Source organism: Cololabis saira, chromosome 18, assembly GCF_033807715.1.
Source record: "Cololabis saira isolate AMF1-May2022 chromosome 18, fColSai1.1, whole genome shotgun sequence".
NCBI lineage: Eukaryota > Metazoa > Chordata > Actinopteri > Beloniformes > Belonidae > Cololabis > Cololabis saira.
Window position 1 is genome coordinate 9,223,712 of NC_084604.1, and position 26,117 is coordinate 9,249,828.

The window sequence follows — 26,117 nt, forward strand, 5'->3', positions numbered from 1 at the left end:
CTATGAGTGTGACTTAATATGACCATATGGACCTGTCCTGAGCTGGACTCTGATCATACACAGAGCATCTGAGACCTCGGACAATTCATGAGAGAGTGAGAGCAAGTTGAATTTTAATGCCGAATCTATGAAAATCGCTGCATCATCAAGGGGGAGTCCGTGGACGAAAACTCAAAAGTTTCCCAATTTAACTTCAGCAAAGTTCATCCAATGAAATCCCTGGGAGGAGTGTTCAGAAGAGGCCTTCAAATCACAAATTCAATTACCGTAAAAATGGTGGAATTTTTGTACATTTAAGAGAATGGGTTTTCTAAAAAAATCTTAAACATTTTTTTTACATTTTTACGGTGGCGCTATTGAGCCATTTTTTCCACGCTCCTTCGAAGCACCCTTGAAATATAACCTGATGGGTGTACAAAACTTGTGAGTTTTTGAGTATGGCAAAGCTCAGACAGAATGCGAGAGATTCACTGTGGGAAAGAAATGAATAACTGGAGCTGCATGCAGCATTGGTCGGGGCCTAGCACCTATGGACACCACCCTCCGTTACAACCACCTTCCTCCCCTATTCTGGAAAGTCACACCCACCTGTTTTGCACTAAGTAGGTTCTTTACTAATGCTTTGACAACCATACCCTTCAATGTACACTTCCTGAAGTTTCTGAGACATCAACCCATAAACACCTTTCTACAATATTTAACATTCCTCTAATCATTCTGAGGGGCAAGGCACAACCAAACAACCATTTATTTTGTTTTGTTTGTTTATTTGCCTGTTTTGCTTGTTATTTCTGTGGATCATATTATGTATCCATCCTTTACATGTTAAAGTGAAAAATATTGTTTAAAAAAAAAAAAAAAATCACTTCTTGATGTCAATTAGCTATACTGTTACAGCCCATAAGCGTACGCTCACCGTTGTTTTTGATAGACATCATCCACCTTTTTAGTATTCTTTCAAAAATGTTGACATGTCTCTATAAATGTTACTGTACTGTATGTGTACCATTGACTGATCTGATAAAACCCACAGCCTTACAAGACAATAGGGTTTTAGCAGCTAAACTGCTCGGACCCCTAAATATCTGCTGCTGTCTAACTGATAAAGCTGCTTCCTTCACAGAAGGGTGCACATGATGGTATGTATCATGTCTAGAAGATGAATATCAGCATAAAACACCATGTAAAATCTTGATAGTATTATATGCAGTTCTACTAACCTCTGGGAACCACAATATCCGCGAGCTGCATTGTTGTCTCAATGTACTGTTCGAATGCTGGCTTCACAAAATTATTGTACTGTTTGATAATGCCACTTATATCCCGTCCACATAGCGAAATATCTCTCTTCAGCCTCCGAATCAGGCGGATGTCCGAATCTGTATCTACAAACACTTTCATATCCAGGAGCTGCCAAAAAAAGAAAACAAAGGGAAGACAGAGTCCAGTAAATCACTGAAACTAAACCGGCAGCATTACAACAGAGGTAAGACAGCAAAAAAAGAGCTACTGTCTGAAACTATCTGACTGATATAAAAAAGGGTAAACCATTTATGCAAGGACGACTTTGAAAGGTCAGGTATAACTTAAATAGGAGACTATGAGCCTAAACAAAAATTATGATAGGTGCTTATGGATGATTTTCTGACTTCAACAGAAGAAAAGATAATGCACAGTTAATTTTTTTTAGATTCAATCTTAATGAAGAAATTAGGTATAAGATGACTTGTACAGAAAATATTGTGCAATGCTATGTTATTTCTGTGATTTGTCAGAAAATATATAAGAACACAACTTAGCATTGATAAAGCAGGCAGTTTGTGCTCAATGTAGATATCTGAGCATACTTCAGATTTCATGAACTTACTAGGCCAAAGCAAGCTGATAAAACAGAAAAAAAGATTTGCTTTGCAAAGAACACCTATGTTAGTTGTCTTCATGTCTGCAACTTCCAGGAACACAGCATGCTGGATTAATCACCCAAGTGCTGCCAACACTGCTGAACAACAACAAGAATGCATCTTGAGTGCTTTGCGGTACATGATACTCACATACAACGGCTAAGCCAATCATCACCTCCAGCTAAATTCATAAATGAAAAAAAAATAAAAAATAATAATATCAATAAATAAACTGGTCCTCAAGATCTACTGTCCTGCAAGTTTTAGATATTTCCCTGTTTAATCATGGATGGATGTATGGGTGATTGGATGGATGGCTTGACCAGAATCTGTCCTTCACCTTTTCACCTTCATAATATCACTATAATTAGGAACATCCCATCTCAGACTGACGCAGAAAAACTGACCCATGAATTTCAATTTAAATCCAACTTTATTGATAGAGTACTTTTGGTACTGTAAAATTCAGCACAACATTGATTCTGACGAGAGTTAGGGCCTTTGTGGAGTGATCAGGTAAGCTCTTTGAGGCCAACTTTCATGCCATGTAAACGCTTGAGGACACTAACTAACCCTAAGTAAATATTAAAAGTTATGTGATGTAGCGGTATGTCATCCAGATAGCATTAAGTTATATGAAACCTATTATCTTCAATTTGTTCCATTACTGATTTATTTTCAGGTATCTGTTCTCTGACACCTCGGGTCTCTGTAGTAACGTAACTTCCTTGTGATCGTGCACTAAAGCTCACATGTACATGCTCTAGCAAGGACACTCCTCAGCAGCAGGGGAAGGGAGGAGGGAGACGGTGCTGGAGTCTAACGGAGAGGTTGGGAGGGGCATGAATGTTATGTGTTCACATTTCCAAGCTACCGGTAGTTACTCGATTATTGGAAAATTCCTGTCCACAGCTTTAACCACCAGCAGTTCTCGTCCCTCGAGGAAATAGCTCCTCTGTGCTTATGAATTACGACTTGTCAGCAAACAGGAACAGTTAACAATATTTATGTTAAATTCATTTTTTTAATCTTGGTGTTGAATGCATGCATGAAAAACGCACTGATGCTGCTGCTGTAACACCTTCATTTCCTGCAAAGTATTAATAAAGTATCTTATCTTATTATTTTCTTACCATGTTCATGTCATACTGAATAATTGTAAGCCATTCTTTGGCCTGATGACAGGTCACGTCATCCTTTCCTTGACATGAAAGGATGCAGGTCCAGCCACGTTCAACTGTTTCTGTTTTTGTTAATGTAGCACCTGTTTTAATCTTTTGCTTAAACATTAAAACGTTTTCTTATTTATGTATCTCCTCAGCATTGTCTACTCCAACTCTGTTAATGACCCTATTGTTGTCATTCTTAACCTGTGTTCCTTCTTCCCAGCAGGAGTTCCTGATCTGTTGTTGTTATTTCATCATAAAATTAAATGTTTTCTGTTTGAGGAACAATCATTTTCCTTCATTTCTAGCAATGGCTGCCAGATTTCAGGTGGGAACTAAGGTTCCTACTCACTCAAAAGCAAACATTTTTACCATCATAAAACCAGAGAAATAGAGGAGTAAAAGTCCAGACTTTGTACTATGCAAAAGGCCTATTCGCCTACCTATTTGTGGTAATAAGATTAGTTGGAAACCAAAGTTGTACCAACTTTTTTACCAATAACTTTTATTTGACTTGATGTGGAAATTCGTCAGAATCTATACAGTAAAAAGAATAAACAAGTTGAACTGTGTGTGTAATCACGGCATCCTAGAACTACAACCAGGGATTAATTGCCAAAAAATCATTAAATAAAGTTTTACAATGCCACTTATTTACAAAACAATAAAAATAAAGTTAATCTTCAAGAAAATGTCTTTGTTGAATCATCCCCAAGCGTTATGAATTCATCATTCATTACTTCCTTGTCTTAATGGCTTTAGCATTTTCATTGCATCTACCCTTTACAGTTTTCAGATTTATGCTGAAGAGAAAAAATAAACTGTCCATGTTATCGTTCTTAGCATTAGCATGGCTAAGTTCCTGCTTTACATTCTTTTAAACACAGCATCAGTGCAAAGTCGACTTTTCAGGTGAGATACAAAACTGGTTGTGTGAAAACTCTTCTTTTCTCATCTTGAAATCCTGAACATTGTTTTGCAAACAGCAAAAGACCAATAACCAGGCTGCCGTGTTAGTTCTGGCATTGCTCTGTTTGCGCCCATGCAAAGCCATGCACAATATTAGCAATGTCTGCGACAATGCATAGAAACATTTCATAACCTACAGTAGGTATATTGTCACTAGGGCTGTTCGATTTTGCCCAAAAATAAAATCTCGATTTTTTTTCTCTCAAAATCCGATTTTCGATTACGATTATTTTGTGAATTGACAAAAGGCAAAGAAATTATTTCAAATATGCTGTTTTTTTATTGAACATTTGCCCCATTGGGCTTTAAGTGCAAACTTTGCTCTTATTAAACCAAAAATGAATGAATAAAGTGCAAAACTCTGTAAAATAAGTTGAAAAAAAGTTTAAAAAAATATAATAAAATATAAAGTTTTATCTCTGAAAAAAAAAAAATCAGCAAATCAGCACTTGCAAACATACAGTAAGTTATATTTCCAATTAAATAAAACAAGACATTTTCTAATTAAACTAAACTGGGTCTTTGCATGCTAAATAATAATGCAACCCATGAAGGAGGTAGAGGTGTGTAATGTCAGTCATTACATTTGCTATTCACATTTGCAAGTTTTTTGCAAGGAACACGAGCCGGTCTACCGAATCTGGCTTGAGGGATGTCCGGTGGCAAGAGCCTCTCCGATGGGGCACTTGTCGCAGGTATTGAGAGGTATTTCCATCAATCATTAATATGGTATCAATCATTAAAATGTGTGCAGACAAGGTTTAAAAAAAAAATAATTTTTTTTTTTTTTTTTGGGAAAAATCGATTTTACGATTTTCACATTTTCACATTTTAACATCGTTCTAATTACATAATCGCGATTACGATTTAAAATCGATTAATCGAACAGCCCTAATTGTCACACTGCAAATATCACTGGGACAATACAAACATGCTATGAACAGCACACAGCCCCACAATCCTTATGTGGTACACCCCTATCCAGTTGATGCCAAGCGCGTATTATTAATTGGATATTGTCTGGGTTCATGACCTTCACACCGCTCACTGCTGCAGTCTGAAACGCATTCATTTCAGTAACTTGCTGCACAAATTAATGGTTTATCGCACCGCTGAGCAAAGGGCATGAACAATGTATAGCTTGTCAAGCTTACTTTAGGCCATTTACTTCAGCTACAAGAGAAATCAGTCACAGGAGACAATAGCTGTTATTAACCGATTCAGATGGTAATCAGACTCACAGATGTTTCTCAAGATAGGCCGTCTGCCTTACCACAGTAGACACACACACACACCGCAAGAGAAATATACAAAGCAAAGAGACTTATAATACAGGATTTATGTTTATATAAAGAACACCATCCCTTCCTTCCAACTACAGTCCCTGTAACCATCAAAATAGTCTTTATAAAGTATCGTGGGTTTAATTTTGTATTCAAGAAATTAAAATGTTCACTCACCACCATCCTAGGTTCAAATAATGAACAGGACAGTTCTCAATCCAGTTTAAGTACTTGTAGCAAATTCAAGTGTTTTGTTTCCTTGATGCAGAAGAATAATTTGGCCCCTCCAAAGATTAAGATTAACCACTGGATACATCTTGTGCCATGGGTTTTAAAGTAATGAGAAGCTATTCACTGCATCAGTTAGTATTCGAAAGTTGCAATCACGCCATTAGACCTCACTCAAGGCGAATCATTCTATGCAGAAAACAGCACTAGAAACAAGACCTTAAAGCCGTGACCTGCAATACACAAAACAGATGTGCAAGTGCAAAGAAAATGTCACCATTCTGTCCTCTACTTTATCATATACTGTAAATATAATATTATATATAGCTGTAAATTACAGGAACGGGAGAAGTTGACCAGAAACATTCCTGCTGTAACACATTAATCATGACAATACTTTGTTAAATCCAAGGACTGGCTTCTGTTTTGGCCAGTAAAGTATCTTGTTTCATAGAAAATGTCATAATTTAATTGGTTTCTATGCAGTTTTTGTACTACAACATGGACTGAAATAGGGCTGTGTCATGTAATTATGGACCAAAAGGTGCAGTAAACATCTCAGATTTTTTTTTTTCCTAAATAGATCAATTAAATTCATAAAAGTGCCAAAATCCAAGACTACTTTATGTTAAGTGAACAAACAAAGTTAAAAACAGCAAATAAAGGAGAGGGCAGCATATTATTCTTACCTTTAGCAGCTCCTTGTTTGCAAAGGCCAAGATACCCTCAAAGATGACTACGTTTGCTCCATATACCGTTTTCTGTCAACAGGAAAAAATTACAGAAAAGGATGTCAATCACTTTAGCAGCTTAAAAATGTATACGATTAGCAGCATGATGTTTATAACAACTATAGTCCACAGAAGGTTACGGTGGAAACCTTAGTGCAGAGGGGGGGGGTTCCAGGGTTTCTTTCCTAAGTTCTATACTTAACATATTCTGCTAAAGATGAAATGAAACACAGATGGACCTCAAGGGGAGGAAGAGAAAGACAAGATAGTATATAGGAACAGGGTTGACAAGACAATAAAATACTTTTTGGGGGAGGTAAAAGCAATCAAAACTGGCCAGGCCCCATGTGAAAGATTATTCACCCCCTAAACTTATATGACTGGTTATGCCACCCTTGGCTTCAAGAATTACAATCAACCCTTTGCAATAACTGGCAGTGAGTGTTTCACATTACTCTGGAGGAATTTTTGCTCATTCTTCTTTGGAGAATTGTTTTAATTCAGCCTATATGGGAAGGTTTTAAAATGTTTTTAATTATTTTATACATAAGTCACGGCTCAATGATCCATTTTATAATTGTATCATTGTTATTTGTGAACATGTGTTCTGGACACTTGGGTGAAGAGAGGAGCTGAGCTGTCAACTGATCACTACCTGGGGGGAGTTTGATCAGATTGTGGGTGAAGATGCCAGACAGGCCCGGCAGAATGTCTGGTGACAGAAACTGTCAAGACAACTGTCTTCAACACCCACTTCCAGACAGACCCACGACATCTTGAGGGAGGTAAAGGACACTGAAGGACCTTGTTCTGTGCCTCCAGTGTTGAGGCAGCCGAGAGGAGCCGTGCCCGTAAGGTTGTTGGTGCCGTCCGTGGACCAACCACCACACTTATTATGGTGCTTTTACACTAGTATCTACTCAGCGCACCTCTACTCGCCCCCATTTTGCGCTTTTACACTAAGGGTGGAGGCGGGTGGAGGCGTGCCTAGTAGATACTTTTTCTGTAACTATTCTGCCGAGGTTCTAAGCAGCTGAGTCGGCTGTATCTGACGTCATCACACTACAGGCCACCGATTGGTCGGGGGGTTGGAGTCAGACGTCTGAACCAGGAAGCGGGAGTCAGCGCAAGAGCGACTCCCTCATATGTTTGGTGATCCAACTCTGAGGTGCAGATGTTCATAAACCTGGTGCTGAGGAGAGAATTAAAAAGGGATCTGGACGGGCGATAAGGAACGACCAGATCTACCAGGCGCTTCGTCACTTCTCAGCAGCGCCGACACAAGCAAAATAAAAATAAAAAAGCGTCGCCGCTTGAAGCTTCTTTCACTCTCTAACTTGATATTGAACACAAGTCACAGACCCAGCAGCACATCTATCATCTCCTCCAGGTTCTACATCTTTAGTGTTGTTGTCTTCTCCGTTTAGATCACACAATCAAATACGTCACAGCAGCTTCACTCCAACCCTCCTACTTCTCATCTGGGTGTCTAAAAACAAACGAGGACAAGACGAGTCGAGCTGAGTAGGTACTAGTGTAAAAGCACCATTACTGGTGGCCCCCCAGGGTGAGGCCGGCCCTCAGGCTCAGTTAGCCTGTCAGAATCCAGAGGCAGTCGACAGGTATCAGCAGGCGAAACACAGCCACAGATGCTGAGGCAAAAACATGACTGTGGGAGGAATTGGGGAAGGCCATGAAGAATGTCAAAATTAATGGTCACTAACTCTAGAATTTTTTTCCCCAAGGATGAGAATGAGAAACAGGAACGAGAGCTTGACTATTTGGAGCCAATTCGGGGCAAGTGATTTGCATGTATAAAATCTGTGACTATTAAAAGGAGCATGAGGCTCCTTTTAAGAAATGAGACTCTCTAGCACCACCCTTCACCACGACGGCCGTCGGGGGTACTACAGCCAACAGTGAAGCCGGCACGGGAAAACGCGCATGCAGCGTCATGTGACGTCACATCCGCAGGACAGCACGGGAAATTCCGGTCACAATTGCAGCACATTTTGCAGCACACAGCCTGTTCAAGGCAACGGAGAGATACACTAGAGCAGTGGTTCCCAACCTTTTCCAACTCAGGGCCCACTTTTATGTCTCAAAAATGTCCACCTCCGAACTTTTTAAATTCTCCCTGTTGCTAGCCAGCTATCCATCTTTATACTCCAGTTTCAGGTATCAGCATAAAACGTGAATAAGTCAAGTGCAATGCAGTCCCGCTGCAAAGTGGTCCGACCGATAACAACAAAAGTTCCTATCGCTCATTTGCTTGTCACTCGCTAATACTTGAAGGAAAACAAAACAAAATAATATTTAAACATTTTTAATATCATTTTAAACATAACTGAGTTTTAACATTTAAACATTATTTAAAACATTATTCTGTATATTTTTATATAATTATACCCCCCACAAAAATCCTGCTTTTTTGGAAATGATTTGGCGGCCCACTTGCAATACCTTCGGCCCACAGGTTGGGAATCACTGCGCTAGAGGGCTCATCTTTTTGGTTTGGAACGCATCATCTGACATTATTACTAGAAAACTTAAAATGTATACGAATTTTTTTCATAAATCCTGCCTCAAGCTCCTTTAAGTGTTGCTGCCTAAAATAAAGAGAGGACAACTTCCAGTTACACCAGAAACATAAATTTCACTTCAGTTTTTATATTCAGATTAAATACAATTCAACATAATCCAGAAGGTGTCTAACAATATAACTAATGAAATTCGACTGATGGCAGTAAACAACACCCTGAGGACTACTCTATATTCTACAAAATACAAAAGGTTCATGGAGTGAAAAGTTCCAATATGTGATGTGCCATTTCCCATGAGGTGTTCTGCCTCCCAACCATGAAATTACAAGGCCAAGAAATAAGTTCTCTACACTGAAAGGCTGATTCTTCACAGCCCTTTCAGAAGGAAAATTGCATTCTTTTGATGGAATTAATGTTCTGTACAATAAATCTGTAATTATTATTAAATTAGCTAACAACTAACTAAATGAGATTAAATAAAGACATTAGTGACGTAAAACCAATTTTTTGTTTATTTATAGCCACACACATATACATATTTATAATTATCTCCCTCTCATACTCAGTACAGATGTTCCTGCACGCGATTTCAGCTACTTGGTTGTAGTGCTCCATGCATGTCTGACCAGCCTGTATCTTACATCCCAGCATTATGTGCTGGATTGTCTCCAAGTCATCTATGTACAGTCTCCAGCTGGGTCCTGTCTGGTGTGGTAGACCCAGAGCTCTTGTGCTGCTATGATTAATGGCTCCAGATGTGCTTCAGATCAGCCTCGCACAGCCACTGGCTGTAAGGACTCCTCACTGTCAGCTGCTGCCTCCATCTATGGTTCATGCTTTGCATTGGCTTCTCTTTCCATGATAGTTTCCTGGTTTTCTGCTGCCTCAGACATTCACTTAGCAGTTCATCATTAGGGGCCTTCTTTTGGATGCATTTCTTATTTCATTTAGTATTCAGGCTTCCGAGCAATGGCAGAAAAAGACCCAGCCAGCTTCTACCTGCTGCAACAAGCTCATTTGCACCTGGATGATGGAGGAGCCACTGGGGGAAATCACATTCTTTTATTTCTCCAGTACTTTAAAACCCCATTGTTGTAACTTCACCTCCTGAATCTTCTTGTAGAATCTCATGATGATGGACTTAGTATAAAATAATTAATGCATTGTGAGGAGTTTTCTTGTCTGGACAAAGACGCTTTCATCTCTTCCAGTTTGAGTATTTTTAGCGGCTCTATTGTTTTCTCAAGCAGCGGATCGTGCTGAACAAGCCTGTTCTGCTGCCCACTGCCTGTCCTCCCAGAGGAGCTGGAGGAGGCACAAGCCGGCGGCCCCGGCGATCTTCACGGGTAACATGAGGTCCTTAGGAAATAAAACGAATGAACTCACAGTGCTGGTCAGGACCCGGGGGGAATACCGTGAGTGTAGTATTATGCGTTTTACGGACTCCTGCCTGCACTCACACACTTGGGACGACAACATTACAATACTAACACCGGATCTCCTTTATGCCAATACCAAGCGTGCATACAGCACCACTGCGCCAATGAAGTCAGTACATGTTGAGGATATACAGGAATGCCTACAGGGGGAAGATGGGGGACAAGCTTTAGCAGAACAACGTGAAGGAAGGACTGGAATGGAATGAATAGGGGTGTAACGATACACTAATCTCACGATACGGTACAATACGATATTATAGCAGTATTTTTTTAACAACTGAATGAGGAACATATGACTGGAAAAAATTGTCTTTTATTTGAAAGACACAAAAACAATACTGTAGGTTTGCCCTATTGTTACAGTTTGTAATGCTTTATAACTGTTTAAATTTTAAAGAGAAAGCCAGGCCAACCATTTTCTACAAACTGAAATAAAAGTAAATGTCAGGTTTGCATTATGCATCTTCAGTTTCATACAATAAAAATATTTGGCCACAAACTGAATAGTTTCTCTCATGTATGATTTGACTTTTTCAGAAATTTCCAGAAACTAAAATTAAATAAATAAATAAATAAAAGTAAATAAATACATACAATTATACATCATAAAAAAGATTGATTCATGTTCACCTTATAAGTGTAAGGGGAGATTTCTTTTTGTTAAGGTTATTTTGGTAATTCAGGGTTCATTATTTTACAAATATATTCTTTATATTCTGATGTAAATCAGGGACTATAATGACATTAGTCAGTTTATCTGTAGTTGTTAATATGTTTTAGATTGGGCGGAGTGATACGCCACAGTACGGCACTAGGTGCTGTGTTGATGTTCTAAAATCCTACACTGTTGAGGGACATTAAAGTACACTGGAACTCAGCAGAAGTTGTCCCCGTGTTTATCCTACTCACGACCCGAAAAAGGTTTAATTTAATAAAAGGTAAGGCTTAACTCTACACCAGCCTTACATAAGTAAAAGTTCAGAGCTCAAAACCGGACCGCAAAACGGTACTAGTTTCTTCTGAGCGGAGGAAGATTTTGGTCCGCGGGTCGAGTCGTGGTCGGATGCACGTTACTAGTCAATACAATAGATTAATATTAATAACCCAATATTGCGATACACTTTGTCACCTCCACGACACGTTTCGTGACGTTTTGTATCGCGAAATTTCGTGGCACGATATATTGTTACAGCCCTAGGAATGAAGCACATCACTGGGTTCAAAGGGAGGGAAAGACACAGTGGGGAACCTTGAGAGGGCTGATGAGCTGAATCAGGTCTTCAACAGATTTAACACCCCGTCTGTAATCCCCTCAAAACGTCCAGACCCCCCCAACACATCCACAAGACCCGCTCACCCCCCCCCCCCCCCCCCCCGCCCCTCTCTCTCTCCAGTACAACAGCAACTTTCTTCCTCATTCATCCACACCTCCCCTTGAATCATCTACCTGCTGCAACAAGCTCATTTGCACCTTGATGACGGAGGAGCCACTGCGGGATTCACATTCTTTGATTTCTCCAGTACTTTAACACCATCCAGCCGCGGCTGCTGGGGGAGACCTCACTGAACTGACCTCAGTCGTCAATAGAGCTAAATCAACCACGTGTATGTTAGACCCCATCCAGACTCGACTACTTCTCTCTTATTGGCACGACAATACTGGACCAGATCAATTATCCCTAAACTTAGTATGTGTACCACAGGCTTTCAAAGTTGCAGTAATTAAACCTTTACTTAAAAAACCTTCTCTTGAGCCAGACATCTTAGCTAATTATAGACCAATTTAGAACCCCTCCATTTGTATCAAAAATTCTGGAAAAAGTAGTTGCAGCCAGTCATCTGACCATTTGTATAGAAATGATCCGTTTGAAGTTTTTGAAATGGTATTTGATACTTGTGTAAATAAAATATGATTTATTTAAATAATAGCAGTTGTTTAATGCTTATTTGTAACATTTGCTGGTTGTAAAGGTCTGTGTTTGGAATGCTTCCTTCTCTCTTACCCCATCTTGCCACCCCTGGTCACGAGCAGGCATGCAGAGAATAACACTTATTTTGAGACTGTGTGCCGTTTAGTGATTAATTCCTGATATTCAGATGGTGCCCCATTTGGATTTATTCATATATTGATCATTTATATCAATAACTGTCATCAGACAGTTATTAATAACCCTTTAATAACTAAACAAGCAGTCCCTTTTGTTGCACAACAGTACATTTAAAAAAATGTGATACTTATAATGCTCTGTTAAAAATAAATACAACCCAAACTGACTGTTGGTTGTGAGTCAGAGAAAGCCTAGTGAACTGTATGGCGCTTGGGGAGCAAGTACATGCTTTGAAAACACCTTTTACAGATGTTAAACCAATCAGTATCAGACGTCTAAAGCCCCCTCAGCTGGATTCATGAGATTATACATTTCATTTAAGCAGGGCCAGATTAACGCTTCGCCTGGGCAACAATATTCAAGGGTGCCATCATCACGACCCCAGAATCACCACAATCTGGCTAAATACAGAATAAATTACCGCAAGTATACAGTAAATATACTCAATACTTTAAATTCTAACAATCGGGTGTATTTTACAAATATCCAAATGTTCATAGAACTATAAATGCACTACTATGTTCTCTTGTTAAGGACAATCACTCACATATGTTGCTATGAAAACGAAACACCACAGCATCATTATAATCTGGTAAAATTGACCCACTACACTCAGAGGGAAGGAACTGGAAGTATCCTCCATTTTCACAAAAAAAGAAGCTACCACTGTCAAACCATCCTACATTTATTTAACAACATATTCCCAAAGCAGATGTACTGGATTGATAGGGCCATCACAGAAGAAGTTCACACACAACACATGAAGAAACATTTAGCTCGTCAGCTCGTCAGCTCATTTCAAACAGAAACCACCCAGTCTCCTCACAATTCAACGAGACAATCAAATTATTAGTGCAATTTAAACATTTTGAAATCTTCCAGTTTTCTCTCAACCACGATAAGCAATTTACAGCATTTTTATGGAGTTGGAACCACAAGGAAAAAATAAAATGCAGTATTAGTATCATCTGCTCAAATAAACTATGCTCACTTTAACATGCTTTAAAACAGAACAACATGTTACTCGTGTCACTCTCTCAAGACAATACAAAAACAAATGCCACATAATCTGGCAAAATACACAATTTTAATTGTAAATATTGAGGAAGTGCACTTTAAAATTTTAAATGCTGTCATTTGGCAAACACATCTTACACTGGCTTTTTTCTGGACTTTGACTGTGCAAACACAAATATCCTCTAAATCAAGGCCACTAACAAGTTCATGTTAAATGGCCAAGAGAGAAAGTGCAGAGAGCCGTGTCTGCCACATTGTGGTCCTCAGCTCATTTTTAACCCTTTTCAAACCTCTCACCCTCACAGTTAGACATAGGCTAATTTAAAAACAGTCAACATAAACATTTTGAAATGTTGTCTTACGTCCATGTCTTTCAAGAGCTTGCAGCATCTGTACAGGTGAAGTCTCATTCTGCACAAAATACTTGAACTGAGTTCGTCTGATAAGGAACTATCCAGATCTGCCAGATAAGTGCAGCTCAGCTTAGCAGCTCTTACACGCACATCACTGTCATCACAGCCCCTCTCAAATTAAACCCAAAAAAGCTCACACACCTGTATGTAGACTTTGTTGCGCTTGGATAGGCATGAACAAAGTCTGTCAATGATGACATAATATGTTTCAACCTTAAATTTCTGACTACTGTCATTAAAAGCTACTTCACTGTCATCAACAAACTCGTCTGCAAATCTCTTTTTTCTTTTTCTGTCTCAAATTCAATTAATTGTTCAGCCCCAGCTTCAATGCAAAAACAAAAACAACTGGAAACAGATTTAACTGTAGAAGTTCTTACCCATTCTTTGCGCCTGTTGTGAGAGGCAAAGTCGTATACTGGCACTTTGATACTTTTTCCTTTCTTGAGCTTTCTGAGGACGGTGACCAGCAGATCAAAATCAAACGCATCAGGGTGATCAAAGTTGTACTCATGTTTAGTGGCCAGCTCCTGCTCCTCTTTATTCAACACCTTAGAAAAAAAGAAAGAGAAAACACCAAAATAATTGAAAACCACTTAATTATCTTTAGTCAGGTCACGTCTTTATGCCAGCATGAAATTCACAAGGCCAATGCTGATGTATGTTATTATGAATTTCAATGACAGAATTACTGAAAGGTAAATATTTGCACATAAACCTGTGAAGTGTAAAAATACTGGCCCTCACTCATGACATCCTGTTAATATTGTAAATCTGTGGGAAGATATGCATCCAAACAAAACCTCTGGACCTCAAACTAGCCCCCCACACTGCTCATTAAATCATTCAAATGTCCACCCAGCAACCACCATATAAGGGGGGGGGGGGGGGGGGTAAATGTGAGAGAGAAACATTCAGATTTGGTGTTGAAGTAAATGGTGCAAAGAAAAAATATTTTATTGCGGCCTGTTAGGAGGCCATCGTTGCGTTTATATTACACTTATTCACAAAAGAAAACTCTGAATTTTGTAATAAAGATAGTGCTGCGTTGGGCCGCTGTTTCCATTGACAGCGCATTTCTTTTTATCACCATAACTCTCTTAGTTCTATCTCCGTATCTCGTCATGCGAGACTTCTCTTCAAAGCAATGAAAAAGATCTCAACTTTTCAAGAAAACGGACAAAAAAAAATAAAAATCTTTAGTCTTTGACAAATTATTAAATTGCCGTCAGAGGATGAAGGCAGCGTTATAGGTAGTCATTGCACAAAAACAGCTGTGTGTGTGTGTGTGTGTCATACATACACACATAATCCCTTCTGTGTGGGGAAAAAAAACCCAAAACAACCTTAAAAAAACAGTGAAATAAGCTTCAAATGTACTGCTGTAATTAATGGTACACTGCTATTATTCAAAGCTCTTGTTTGCATTCTGAATGACACCCGACATCAAAGGCTGCAGCTGGATGTTGTACCTTGTAGAAAGACTCCATGGAAAGCAGAACTACCCAGGGGACGTCCAATGCCTCAATAATCTTATTGGCAACTGTGGTTTTCCCAGAAGCACTTCCTCCACACAAACCTGAAAGATTGTAACAGATATCATGACAATACTATTAGCAATGAAGATGAATACTTGAATGCACTTTTTGACAAATGTATTTACTTTAGAAACTGAACAAACATCATATATCTAAACATGAATCCAATTCAAAGATTGCAGCTAGAACATGATGTTTCCCATGTTAGTTATTTCAGTTTTTTTCTGCTGTTATTATATCTGACGTGTCTCTAGGCTGCTTTGTTCCTGTAGACCTCCCTGAGCTGACCTCAGTTGTCAACAGTGGATGTTTAGCTCTATTGAGGCCAGGACACACCAACCACCAATCTTATTTTTGATCCTTCTTGACTTCTATCAGAAGTGCATTTTGGATCCTCCAGCTGATCCAAACTGCAGCAGCACGAGTGCTGACAGGAATCGACAAGAGACCACGTCTCTCCAGTGTTAGCCTCACTCCCCGTAAAACTTAGAATCCAATTCATAATTTTATCACTTATAAAGCCCAAAACAGCCTAAAATTGAATTGAATTGAATTATCATCCAAACTGTGTGTGTTCATGGGCTGCTACAAAAACACCACCGCCGTCACCCCGTTTGTAGTCACGTGACTTCAGCCCATCCAGCCCAAGACTTTGACGCAACATGAAGGTTAACTGATTGACAGACACAAATGAGCAAGATTTCATACCAAAAAAAAAGTGTTTGTTGTCAAATGCTCCTCCATATAAATGATGAAATGAATACATTTACACACAAAATTAATACATTTAAAAAATAAATAGATCACCAAAACACAGTCTTTCCTCCTACAACGTTTTGGTGTAAAACTACAACCCAATTCCTTCAGGACAACAATCCTGTTAGGGGGCACCAGAACTGCAGGCTAGGTGGTACGTAGCAGGATACATTGCTGTTGAATGGTGAGTCTTTGCTGGTATTTTCACATTCATGAGGGTGTGGGCACAAATATAGCTTAGAAAACTACTTGTGTGAACAAAATAACTGGATAAAGGTGCCAAAATGGGTTCCTTGCTATAACATCTATCTAGGTCTAAACCACTGACTCGATGAGACAGAGAGGGAAAAAAAACAACTAACTAACCAACTAAAGCACAGTTTAATTTTTGTATGATTATTGGTCAAAGATTTTACACAAATACTTTTTCCAAATGTCAAATTTGTGTAAAAAAAAAAAAAATAATTAGAAACAGTGTCTTTACTGAGTTCCGAAAGCTTAAGAATAGACAAGAAAATAAAGGTGTCATCCCTCAGTAAAGTCTGCCGCTGTTATAAGAGATCAGAGTGCCTTTTCTATGAGCAATAAAACCAGACCGTTGAGAAGATAACAGGCACCATCTCCTTCCCTTTTCTATTCAATCATCCATCCAACCTTCTATTCTTGCTATTTTAGCATTTTTTTTTAACTGTTAAACATTTTTGTCAGTTTCAAGCTTTCACTCCACTGCAGTCTCCATCTTTCACAAAGCTTTACTGCCTTTTCTTCTTCAACCATGCTCTTCCCAGTTCCCTTTTGTTACACACATGTAATTTAAACCAGAGCCTCAGCCAAGTGTGAAATTGTCACTTGTCACTGCGGGCCATTGAGAATAATTGATTGTTGGCTAAAGATAATGTCCACCTCTCTCTCCACGTGTCTCCAATCATGCCAGTCTAATGAGTTTATCCATGGAACACTGCCTCCACCAATGTCAAACACACACATATTCACTCACAAACAGTGTCTCTGCTACAGTTCATTTTACTCCAGCAGGCGCTCATCCTGAGGCAGAGATGATGCTGTGCTGCTCAGCAAGGTGGAGGCCTGCTGTAGAGACACCTACAGGAACCAGAGCATTGACAACTTCAGGTTTCCCTATTGGGCAAATACCCTTACCGGGCAAATACATATAAAAACGTAATGTTTCAATACTTAAGAGACATGTATATGTAGGATGTTTGTCACATTTGACTTTTCTTCCAAATATAATAACCTGATTATGTTGAAAATAGATGCAAACCAAATTGATAACTTTTTGAGCAATGCATACAATAAATATCAATACACTATCGTGTACCTTCCGGAGTTGATCATTGTCATCTTGCTCTTGGGCAAAACATGATAAGGTTTTATAGCTTTCTTAAATTTTAATACTTCTGTGCTGTGGATTCTAGCCCTTGAGCCATGAAGCTAATAAGGGTCTTTGCATTGATCAAATTTAAACAAAAAACGTATTCAGCAGCGGCCCGGGAAAGGCTAGAAAGAAAATCAAAGCTTTGATGCCAACTCTGGACTTGAAACGCGTATTTGTAATGAAAAGCACTTCAGTGATCATTTTACTTATTTATTTATTTTTTTTTTACCTATTTTCATCTACATGATACAAGATTTGTATGAGTTTCAGAACAAAACAGAAAAGTTTTCTGGTCTCTCACCAATAATAAAGGCCTCTTTGAAGGTGGTCCCAGTAACATTATACCACGGCGGTCTTCCTGCTGTGTAGATGGTCTTCAGCAGAGGAGGCTCAGTCTTAGCTTGGGCTGTGGTCCGTCCTCGTGGGCACGATGAAGGGGTCCAGGGACTGCAAGAGACACAATTTGAGAGTCCATCCGAGGAATCATCAGTTCAGTTCATGTATATTTGTTGTTGTATCTGAACAAACACTTTGGAACTTTGGTTTCCAAAATGTTTGTTCAAACAAAGTATTTTTTGTCCTTTTCAAGTCATATATTACAAAACATGAAATCTTGGTGCAAACCAACATCAAATTATTTCATTAAAAATACACTTAGGAACATTTTGTTATGTGCGCTGCACATGGATTATTTATTTTTGCTTTGACTGTTTCATAAAATAAACGATAATGTATTTGAAATAAATTATTGTATTACTTTGTCAAATCTATTGATGTAAAATGATAGATAAAATATTTATTGTTAATTGAAATGTCACAGCCAATTAGCCGAGTAGCTGTTCACATAAATATGTTAGTTTAATTTAGTGTACACATCTGTTGCCATCAGAGATGCCTTGTTAGCTCATAGTTGACCCCCTGCTCCTGCTGAACGGGCATCTTAGTCGCTACAATATATCTGCAGGTTTGAGAGGCTGATCCGATGCAAAACAACTGAAAGCATCAAATCAAATTGTAACCTACAAACAGGTTAAAAGCAAATTTATACATAGCCAAAGATAGGACATATTTAAAAATGTCAGTCATTTAAAGTAGTTTGTGACTCTTCTAAACCTGCAGATAATGTATTGTCCTACAAAGAGGGAAGAGGGACAAACTCACTTAAATGCCTCTCTTTATCTCTCTGTAGAGAAGTGTTTGATGTTGGTGTGGTTGAGGGGGATGAGTGGGGAACTTGCCAACCCTCCCCAGGAAATCACACCGCTGCTAAGGCACAGGGAGGGAGTCACTATTCACATGAGTAAGGCTGTCATCACCTGGCTGGATGTTCCACCAAAACCTCACTATATTGTATGCTCTGTACCAAGAAGGACTCTCACCATTAAACCAACCCATCTATCATTAGATGGTAATGAGTGTGTGAACTTTTCGTTAGGGTTCAAGACAACGTTTTAATTTAGAACATTTACATGTTTGCAGCATAATAGCCATCAGCATTAGCCCAGAAGCAGGGCTGGGCGATATATCGAGATTTTAATATATATCGATATATTTTCAAACGAGATATGGTACGAGACAATTTCGTTTATATGGATATAGCTTATTTTGCGACAAATTTACTGTAGATCAACGCTGAATCTCGCGCTGGCAAAAAGGTACCTTTGTGTGCTGAAACCTGACAGTGTTGACAGGTTAGTTTTCCTGACACAAAATCTGTAAAATATACAGTAGTTGACTTGTTGTAATTATTTGAGATTTGCTCAAAGAGATGCAATATCTGTTTACATGTTTTATTTGAGATTTGCACAAATGTTTTGTTATTTGCACAACTGTCAACCTCAGTGGAAAAGTCTGCCTGTTACCGTCATTGTATTAATTGCACAGTGTATTTTAATTTAATTGTTATGCAGGAAAGGGATATTTGTTTTATTTTATTCAAGAAGCATTTTTATTCTATATATGCAGGCAGTTTATTATGATTTCATTTGTTTTATACATTTTGATATTGTGCAGACCTCTGTTAATAAAGGAACCTGTGTGACATTTGGCACGAGGCTTTGTATTAAAACTGACTGTTTTTTTAAGGGTTTGCCTCAGAAAAAATGAAGCTAACAGAGATGCTATGCTATAATGCTTTGGGGGAAACCCCAATTATGTCACAGAAAAAATATCAATATATATCGAGCATCGCTATTCAGCTAGAAAATATCGAGATATGACTTTTGGTCCATATCGCCCAGCCCTACCAACCCTAAAAAAAGGACAATTTTGTACTTACCGGGCAGCACCTCCAGGTCACCAAAATCTTAACTCCATACCTACTGAACTTCTGTCAATAGACGCAAAATTGGAGAAGAGTTCATGTGAACTGTCCCGGTCCTTTGGACGCTCTGGCCACAAACTCTCCTCTTCATTTTGCATCTAAAGGAAATCACTTTAAAGGGGACCTATTATGGCATCTAATACTTATTTTAAACAGGCCTTGAGTGTCTTAAAAACAAGCTTTTGATATTTTTTGCTAAATAAATTAGAAATTCCGCCTCTGAGCCATGTCTTTATCATCCCATTCTCTAACCTCCATACAACTAACACGACACTGTGCATGGAAATCATCACATTTTCAAAGACACTGTGCATCAAAACAAATAACCGACCCGGAGATGAACACTCGCCGGGCTTACTAATGTAACATTGTAACTAATGTAAACAATATTTCCAAAAGTAAAGGATGAGAACATGTTGTCCAGCTGTTGTGACTAGAGCTGAGAGTCTTTTGTCTCAGCTGACTCGGTGCAGCACAGCTAGCCAGCTAGCTGTGTTTACCAGCTCAGATAAACCACTGAGACCTGGACAAAGCTGCTTCTGCTGCTCAGACACATGAAGTCTGTACCTGTCACATCTTGATGTGGACCCGTCTCCCCCCGGCTCTTCATGCCTCTGCTGTTCCCCCGCTTCACCTGGGGCTTCATCTGGAGCTTCACTGCTGCTCATGCTGGTTGCCATGTGGACTCGGAGCGGAGCCCAAACAGTGACGTCATGTGGTCACATGACTAAAACATTTATAGAAACCCTACAATTTTTAGGCCAAGTACTGTATATTCATTTTGGAAGATAAATGATGGATTCAATTATGCCAACCAATGATAAAAACATATTTTTAAATACTGTGACATCTATCATACCTATTTTCCCATTTTGAATGGTTTATGAAGACTACCCTTCCTGATTTCTTATTGATTGCATTTTTTTTGCATGTAAATCTTAGACAAAGATAACACAAGTAAACACAAAATACAGTTTTTAAATGAAGATTTTTATTATTAAGGGTAAAAGAAAATCCAGATCTACATAGCCCTGTGTGAAAAAGTGATTGCAGGATTGAAGGGTAGGTGTTTTTTATCACATCTTTGGAAAGCTGAGTTCAATTTCTCTAGCCACACCCAGGCCTGATTACTGCCACACCTGTTCTCAATCAAGAAATCACTTATGTAAGGGCCTGATTAGGCAATGATTAATAATTTAGTTAAAACAGTTAAAAAATGGGAAATGATAATTTCATTATAATTCATAAGGTTTACATTCGACTAAAATTCATAATTTAGCAATGTGTAGCTACATGATAAAGTATTTTCTATGTTTTCTATCTTTTGTATTTTAGGTTGTGATGTCACTGTAATTTTGTGACTGTGATTTCATGTAAGGAGAAGTTAAGTTTCACTTTCAGTTTTGAGTCAGAAAATGCTCGAAGCAACAGTCTTTTGACCGTGCGTTGGACTTGTAATTTACTTTAGTCTTTCCAAGTAAACTGTTAAAAGCCAAGGAAAGTTGTCATGTCTCATTGCTCGCGTCCAAAATAGTGTTTTCGTGGACTGACTCAAAAGGTGGTACAAATAAGAAAGAACAGCTTGCCACTACAACTTAAATATAATTGGATTTTTCTTTCCCCTTAATAAGAAAAACCTTCATTTAAAAACTGCATTTTGTGTTCACTTGTGTTATCTTTGTCTAATATTTAAATTTGTTTGATGATCTGAAACATTTAAGTGCGACAAAAAATAAGAAATCAGGAAGGGGGCAAACACTTTTTCACACAACTGTAAGAAAGAAAGATCTTCATGTTCAACAGTATTTATGTTATATTTTGTAATAGAAAAAAAGTATGATGAACAAGCATGTTTTAAAAAGAACAAACAACTGTTTGTTCATGACTACTTAATGCACCGTAGCGCGGTGGCAGCCACACTAAACCGTGTACTCGCCCTTTAAAACGTACACGTACACACACACACGCACACGTGTGGGCCATTATCTATTATTATTACTATTATTATTTAGTATTAAGTCTGACAAGTTCTATCCCAAAAAATTAAGCTGTTGAATGTTATACAATAATAGCACACTTAAAATGAATGAAAATGATGCTATCGCAAACTGAAACCCATATTCTAACCTTATAGAGGCTATCGATGCAAAAATGCCCTCTTTACAGTGGCTTTGTTTTTATTAAAAAACAACTTTTTCTTTTAACGACAGATATATTTTGCTGATCTTATTCTTCGTGTGTTCATCATTAATCCAGTAAGGTCTCTTCTTTCTTCTTACATGGACATGAACTGTATAATTACAGTATACAGTATATAAGTACAGTACAGTCCAGACTGTAAATAACAATGGACTAAGCATTAGGTCAAGGGACGCTGGTTTATGAAGAGGGGTTTTACCACGTTCTCGGCAGTGAACTGGATTCACTGGTTGCTTTATTCAGTTGCAGCATGGCAAGTATGGATGAGGAAGCAGTGGCAAGCCATTGGCTAAACTGACTAATAATCAATCATATTAGAACTAAATGTAATGTTTTATATAAACTCTCCTGACATGGTACAAAAAAATAACCCTATGTGTTGTCATAGGTATAGAATTAAATAAAATCAAATGAACCAGGCTGTAAATATGTTTATTTCTGCTCTGAAGTTGGACATTTTACCATGGCAATCAGTTGAGACTGACTCACTTTTGCAGCCAGCTTTCAGAGGTCGGACAAGGAACTGCAATGTATCTTGTTAGTATCTTAGTTCAGCATGAGCCTCAACCTGAAAGTAAGATGGTTGGAGCTTGGACTGACTCTTCCTGATGCAAATGGGTGGAACAAACAGGAAGCCAGCTGGCATACACCCACCTATCAAAATTAGTCTGGGCTCTTTCAGCCACTGCATGCCAAAGGAGTTGGGTTGTTGCCTGCAACTTTGCAGTGGAAGATCCCATTTCAAATGTTGTTTTGGTAGCGAAATCTGAAATTACCTCATTTGCTAAAATTGCAAAATTGATGACTGATGAGGGAGGGATGATATCTAGCCAAAACTCTACACCCATCCAAATATTTGGATAATTGAGTATGTTGAAACACCATTGATATCCATGTAATTAAAGGGCACTACCAAATAGTTTTACACTACACATACACATACGGCAGATGGCCATTCTTTTTTGTTTTTGTTATTTTTTAGTATCACTGAAAATGAATTTGCATTTAAAAACATTGGATCCTTTTCTTTTCTTTTTTTGTAGGAAATTGGAAGATCGAAATGTTCAGGCAGTATTCCAGAAAAAAAAGACAGAGGGAAGACACCAGGTGAGATTATGGTCATAGCAGAAGACAGAAGAGACAAGATGTACAAGGAGTACAGCCCATTTACCTTTTGGTACCTTCAGTAGATACTACAAAAGGATCAGATACGAAGAAACTAGATGTAGTTGTCAGTTACGAAAAAAATATGAGAACAGATATTTTCAGGATTACTGGAGAGTAAACTGGCTGAGTAGCTCACCAAGTCAGCTGACATATTTTGGTTTAACACAAAAGGAAAATGATAAAAAAAAAATAAATAAATAAATAAATAATAATAATAATAATAATAATAATGCAGATGAACTTGCGCTTGTGAACTCCATGAAAATGCCAAACCAGTCCTGACTGCTTCCCAGGCTCACTTTTCTTTCACTCATTAACATCAATTTCAATTCAATTTCAAAATTCTATTAATCACATGCACTTATTAAATGCATTTATTATATGCACTTATAACTTCTACAGTCATATTATGGCATTTTGTTGTTGATGAGTAGATGTGTGGTTGTTGCTTTGTGTGTGGTTGTTTTTGAATGAAGGTCTGTCTGTCTGTCTGTCTGTCTGTCTGTCTGTCTGTCCGTCAGCATGGCCTGCGTAACATCAGTCAACAAAATGAATGTTGGAGCTGTTCCTTGAGAAATGTATAGACAGTGGTAACAATCTACATGCTTCTTCCATCTGAAATATGGAACACGGACGACACAATTGTCCCCATCCCAAACAGGGTGGTTACCAAGAGAGGATATATGCCGGCCAGTTCAATGACCTCTGCTAAGCTGGGATCTCTTGTCACCCTTGCGACAACCGGAAAAGATCTGAGAGAGACTCCAACACAACACATAGTCTTTTCGTGGTGGCGTACAGGCTTAAAGTCTGTACAGATCGGGCTAGGTAATCCTACTACTGCAGTAGCCGGTGTGTACCTGTCAGACAGCGGATTGGAGATGGGAAGGAGGGTTAGTAGATGTCTCGAGGTGGTCATGACCAAGTGTCTCCAGGGATCAGGTGGTTGTGTAGATACCAAGCAGATGGATGAGACTCGCAATGCTCTTCTTAGAACTGGAATAGAAGACCACAGATGTAGTCTATTAGTATCAACATGGCAAACAATCTTGTGAAGAATCCCTACTGTCCATGCCGTGTCTGTAGGTGCCATATGCTGTCAGTTTGACACCTGTCACGCATGTCACAGGGGGTGTGGTCAAGTGGTAGTGATTGGAGTAATTGAATGAATGGGCCTGTTCACTGCGGTGGCTGCATGGAGAAGGGGTGAGTAGGGAGAGTGTAATTTTTTTGTTGACTGCTTGAATCTAACCACAAACTTTGAGTGAATATTTTGCCTTGCCTTGATTTTGACTGTTTGTTCGGCGTTGAAGGAAAATGAATACGGACACAATTGGATAACACGGAAATGGCTTGTCATTTGTGTAGCGAGTCAGCAGTACCCAGCTCCCTTACTTAGCCTCTCAGTGATTTGGTTTTTGGTTTGGAGTCACTATAGTGCTGATGTCTCTCCTCACCATCAGACTGCTGCTGCCTCTGTGACTCCTATTGGCCAGCCTGACACTGCAACCGCCTCTCATAACCACCAGCCTGACACTGCAACCGCCTCTCATAACCACCAGCCTGGCACTGCAACCGCCTCTCATAACCACCAGCCTGACACTGCAACCGCCTCTCATAACCACCAGCCTGACACTGCAACCGCCTCTCATAACCACCAGCCTGACACTGCAACCGCCTCTCATAACCACCAGCCTGGCACTGCAACCGCCTCTCATAACCACCAGCCTGGCACTGCAACCGCCTCTCATAACCACCAGCCTGACACTGCAACCGCCTCTCATAACCACCAGCCTGACACTGCAACCGCCTCTCATAACCACCAGCCTGACACTGCAACCGCCTCTCATAACCACCAGCCTGGCACTGCAACCGCCTCTCATAACCACCAGCCTGACACTGCAACCGCCTCTCATAACCACCAGCCTGACACTGCAACCGCCTCTCATAACCACCAGCCTGGCACTGCAACTGCCTCTCATAACCACCAGCCTGACACTGCAACTGCCTCTCATAACCACCAGCCTGGCACTGCAGGCTCTCCTCACCTGCCTATCTGCCATTTATTGCCATCCCCGATACCGTTTCCTTGCTCAACCTCGGAAAGTGGGCCGTGCTGTCAGGAGACTCGTCAAAGACAGCTGGAGGAGTAAAGGGCGGGAACAAAGAAAAAGCTTCTCATCCCCGACAGAACAACCACAACAGAAGCATTCATCAACAGTTGTTAGGAAAAGAAAAACAAGATTACCTCCTGAGTCTGGAGTCTGAGTCAGACACACACACACACACACACACACACACACACACACACACACACACACACACACACACACACACACACACACACACACACACACACACACACACACACACACACACACACACACACACACACACACATATTCATGAATTTAAGATATTTTTGGTTTTGAATTTTGTTCAAAATTCTGTTGGTTGTAATCTTGTGAATGAAATTGTTAAATAGTTTGGATTTTCTTGTTCATTTTTTGTAACAACCAGATTTTCCAGATGTGTCAACCAACCCCAAAAACAACCTAATGATTAATTAAAAAAGAAAACCAGTAATAATATTAATGATGAGAAGATATATGTGAAAATTAAACATATTTAATTTCAATATAAGATCTCCGTCCATCTGTTGGCAGTAAGTGGGCATTTTTAACATTTGGCACGACAGAGAAACGTTACTGACAGTGAACCAGTCCTGTTCTCTATAACTTAAAAACATACAACAAACAAACGAAGAAAAACATCTAGAAAAACTGTTAAGCAATCAAAATTCAACTTAAGGGAATGAACATCAGTCAGAATGCAGGCTAAAATATAAAGTGGAATAGTCTTCAGTTTATAAAATATTTAGGGGAAATTGTTTTTTTTTTGTTTTTTTTTTAAGTGGTAATTAATGGTTTTGAACAAAGA

At 39.0% G+C, this 26,117-nt stretch overlaps 1 protein-coding gene across 1 annotated transcript in view; it reads right to left on the reverse strand.

Annotated features, from left to right (window-relative positions):
* Window positions 1-20,503, reverse strand: part of si:ch211-243j20.2 (uridine-cytidine kinase-like 1) — a 40,322-nt gene extending 19,819 nt beyond the window's left edge. The window contains exons 1-6 of the mRNA XM_061746760.1: window positions 20,379-20,503; window positions 17,790-17,935; window positions 15,271-15,377; window positions 14,179-14,349; window positions 6,237-6,308; window positions 1,221-1,410 (exon numbers count right to left, since the gene is read on the reverse strand). Coding sequence (XP_061602744.1) covers window positions 1,221-1,410; window positions 6,237-6,308; window positions 14,179-14,349; window positions 15,271-15,377; window positions 17,790-17,935; window positions 20,379-20,491 — 799 coding nt within the window. The 5' untranslated portion in view covers window positions 20,492-20,503. The remainder of the gene's footprint in view (window positions 1-1,220; window positions 1,411-6,236; window positions 6,309-14,178; window positions 14,350-15,270; window positions 15,378-17,789; window positions 17,936-20,378) is intronic.
* Window positions 20,504-26,117: the final 5,614 nt, after the last annotated feature.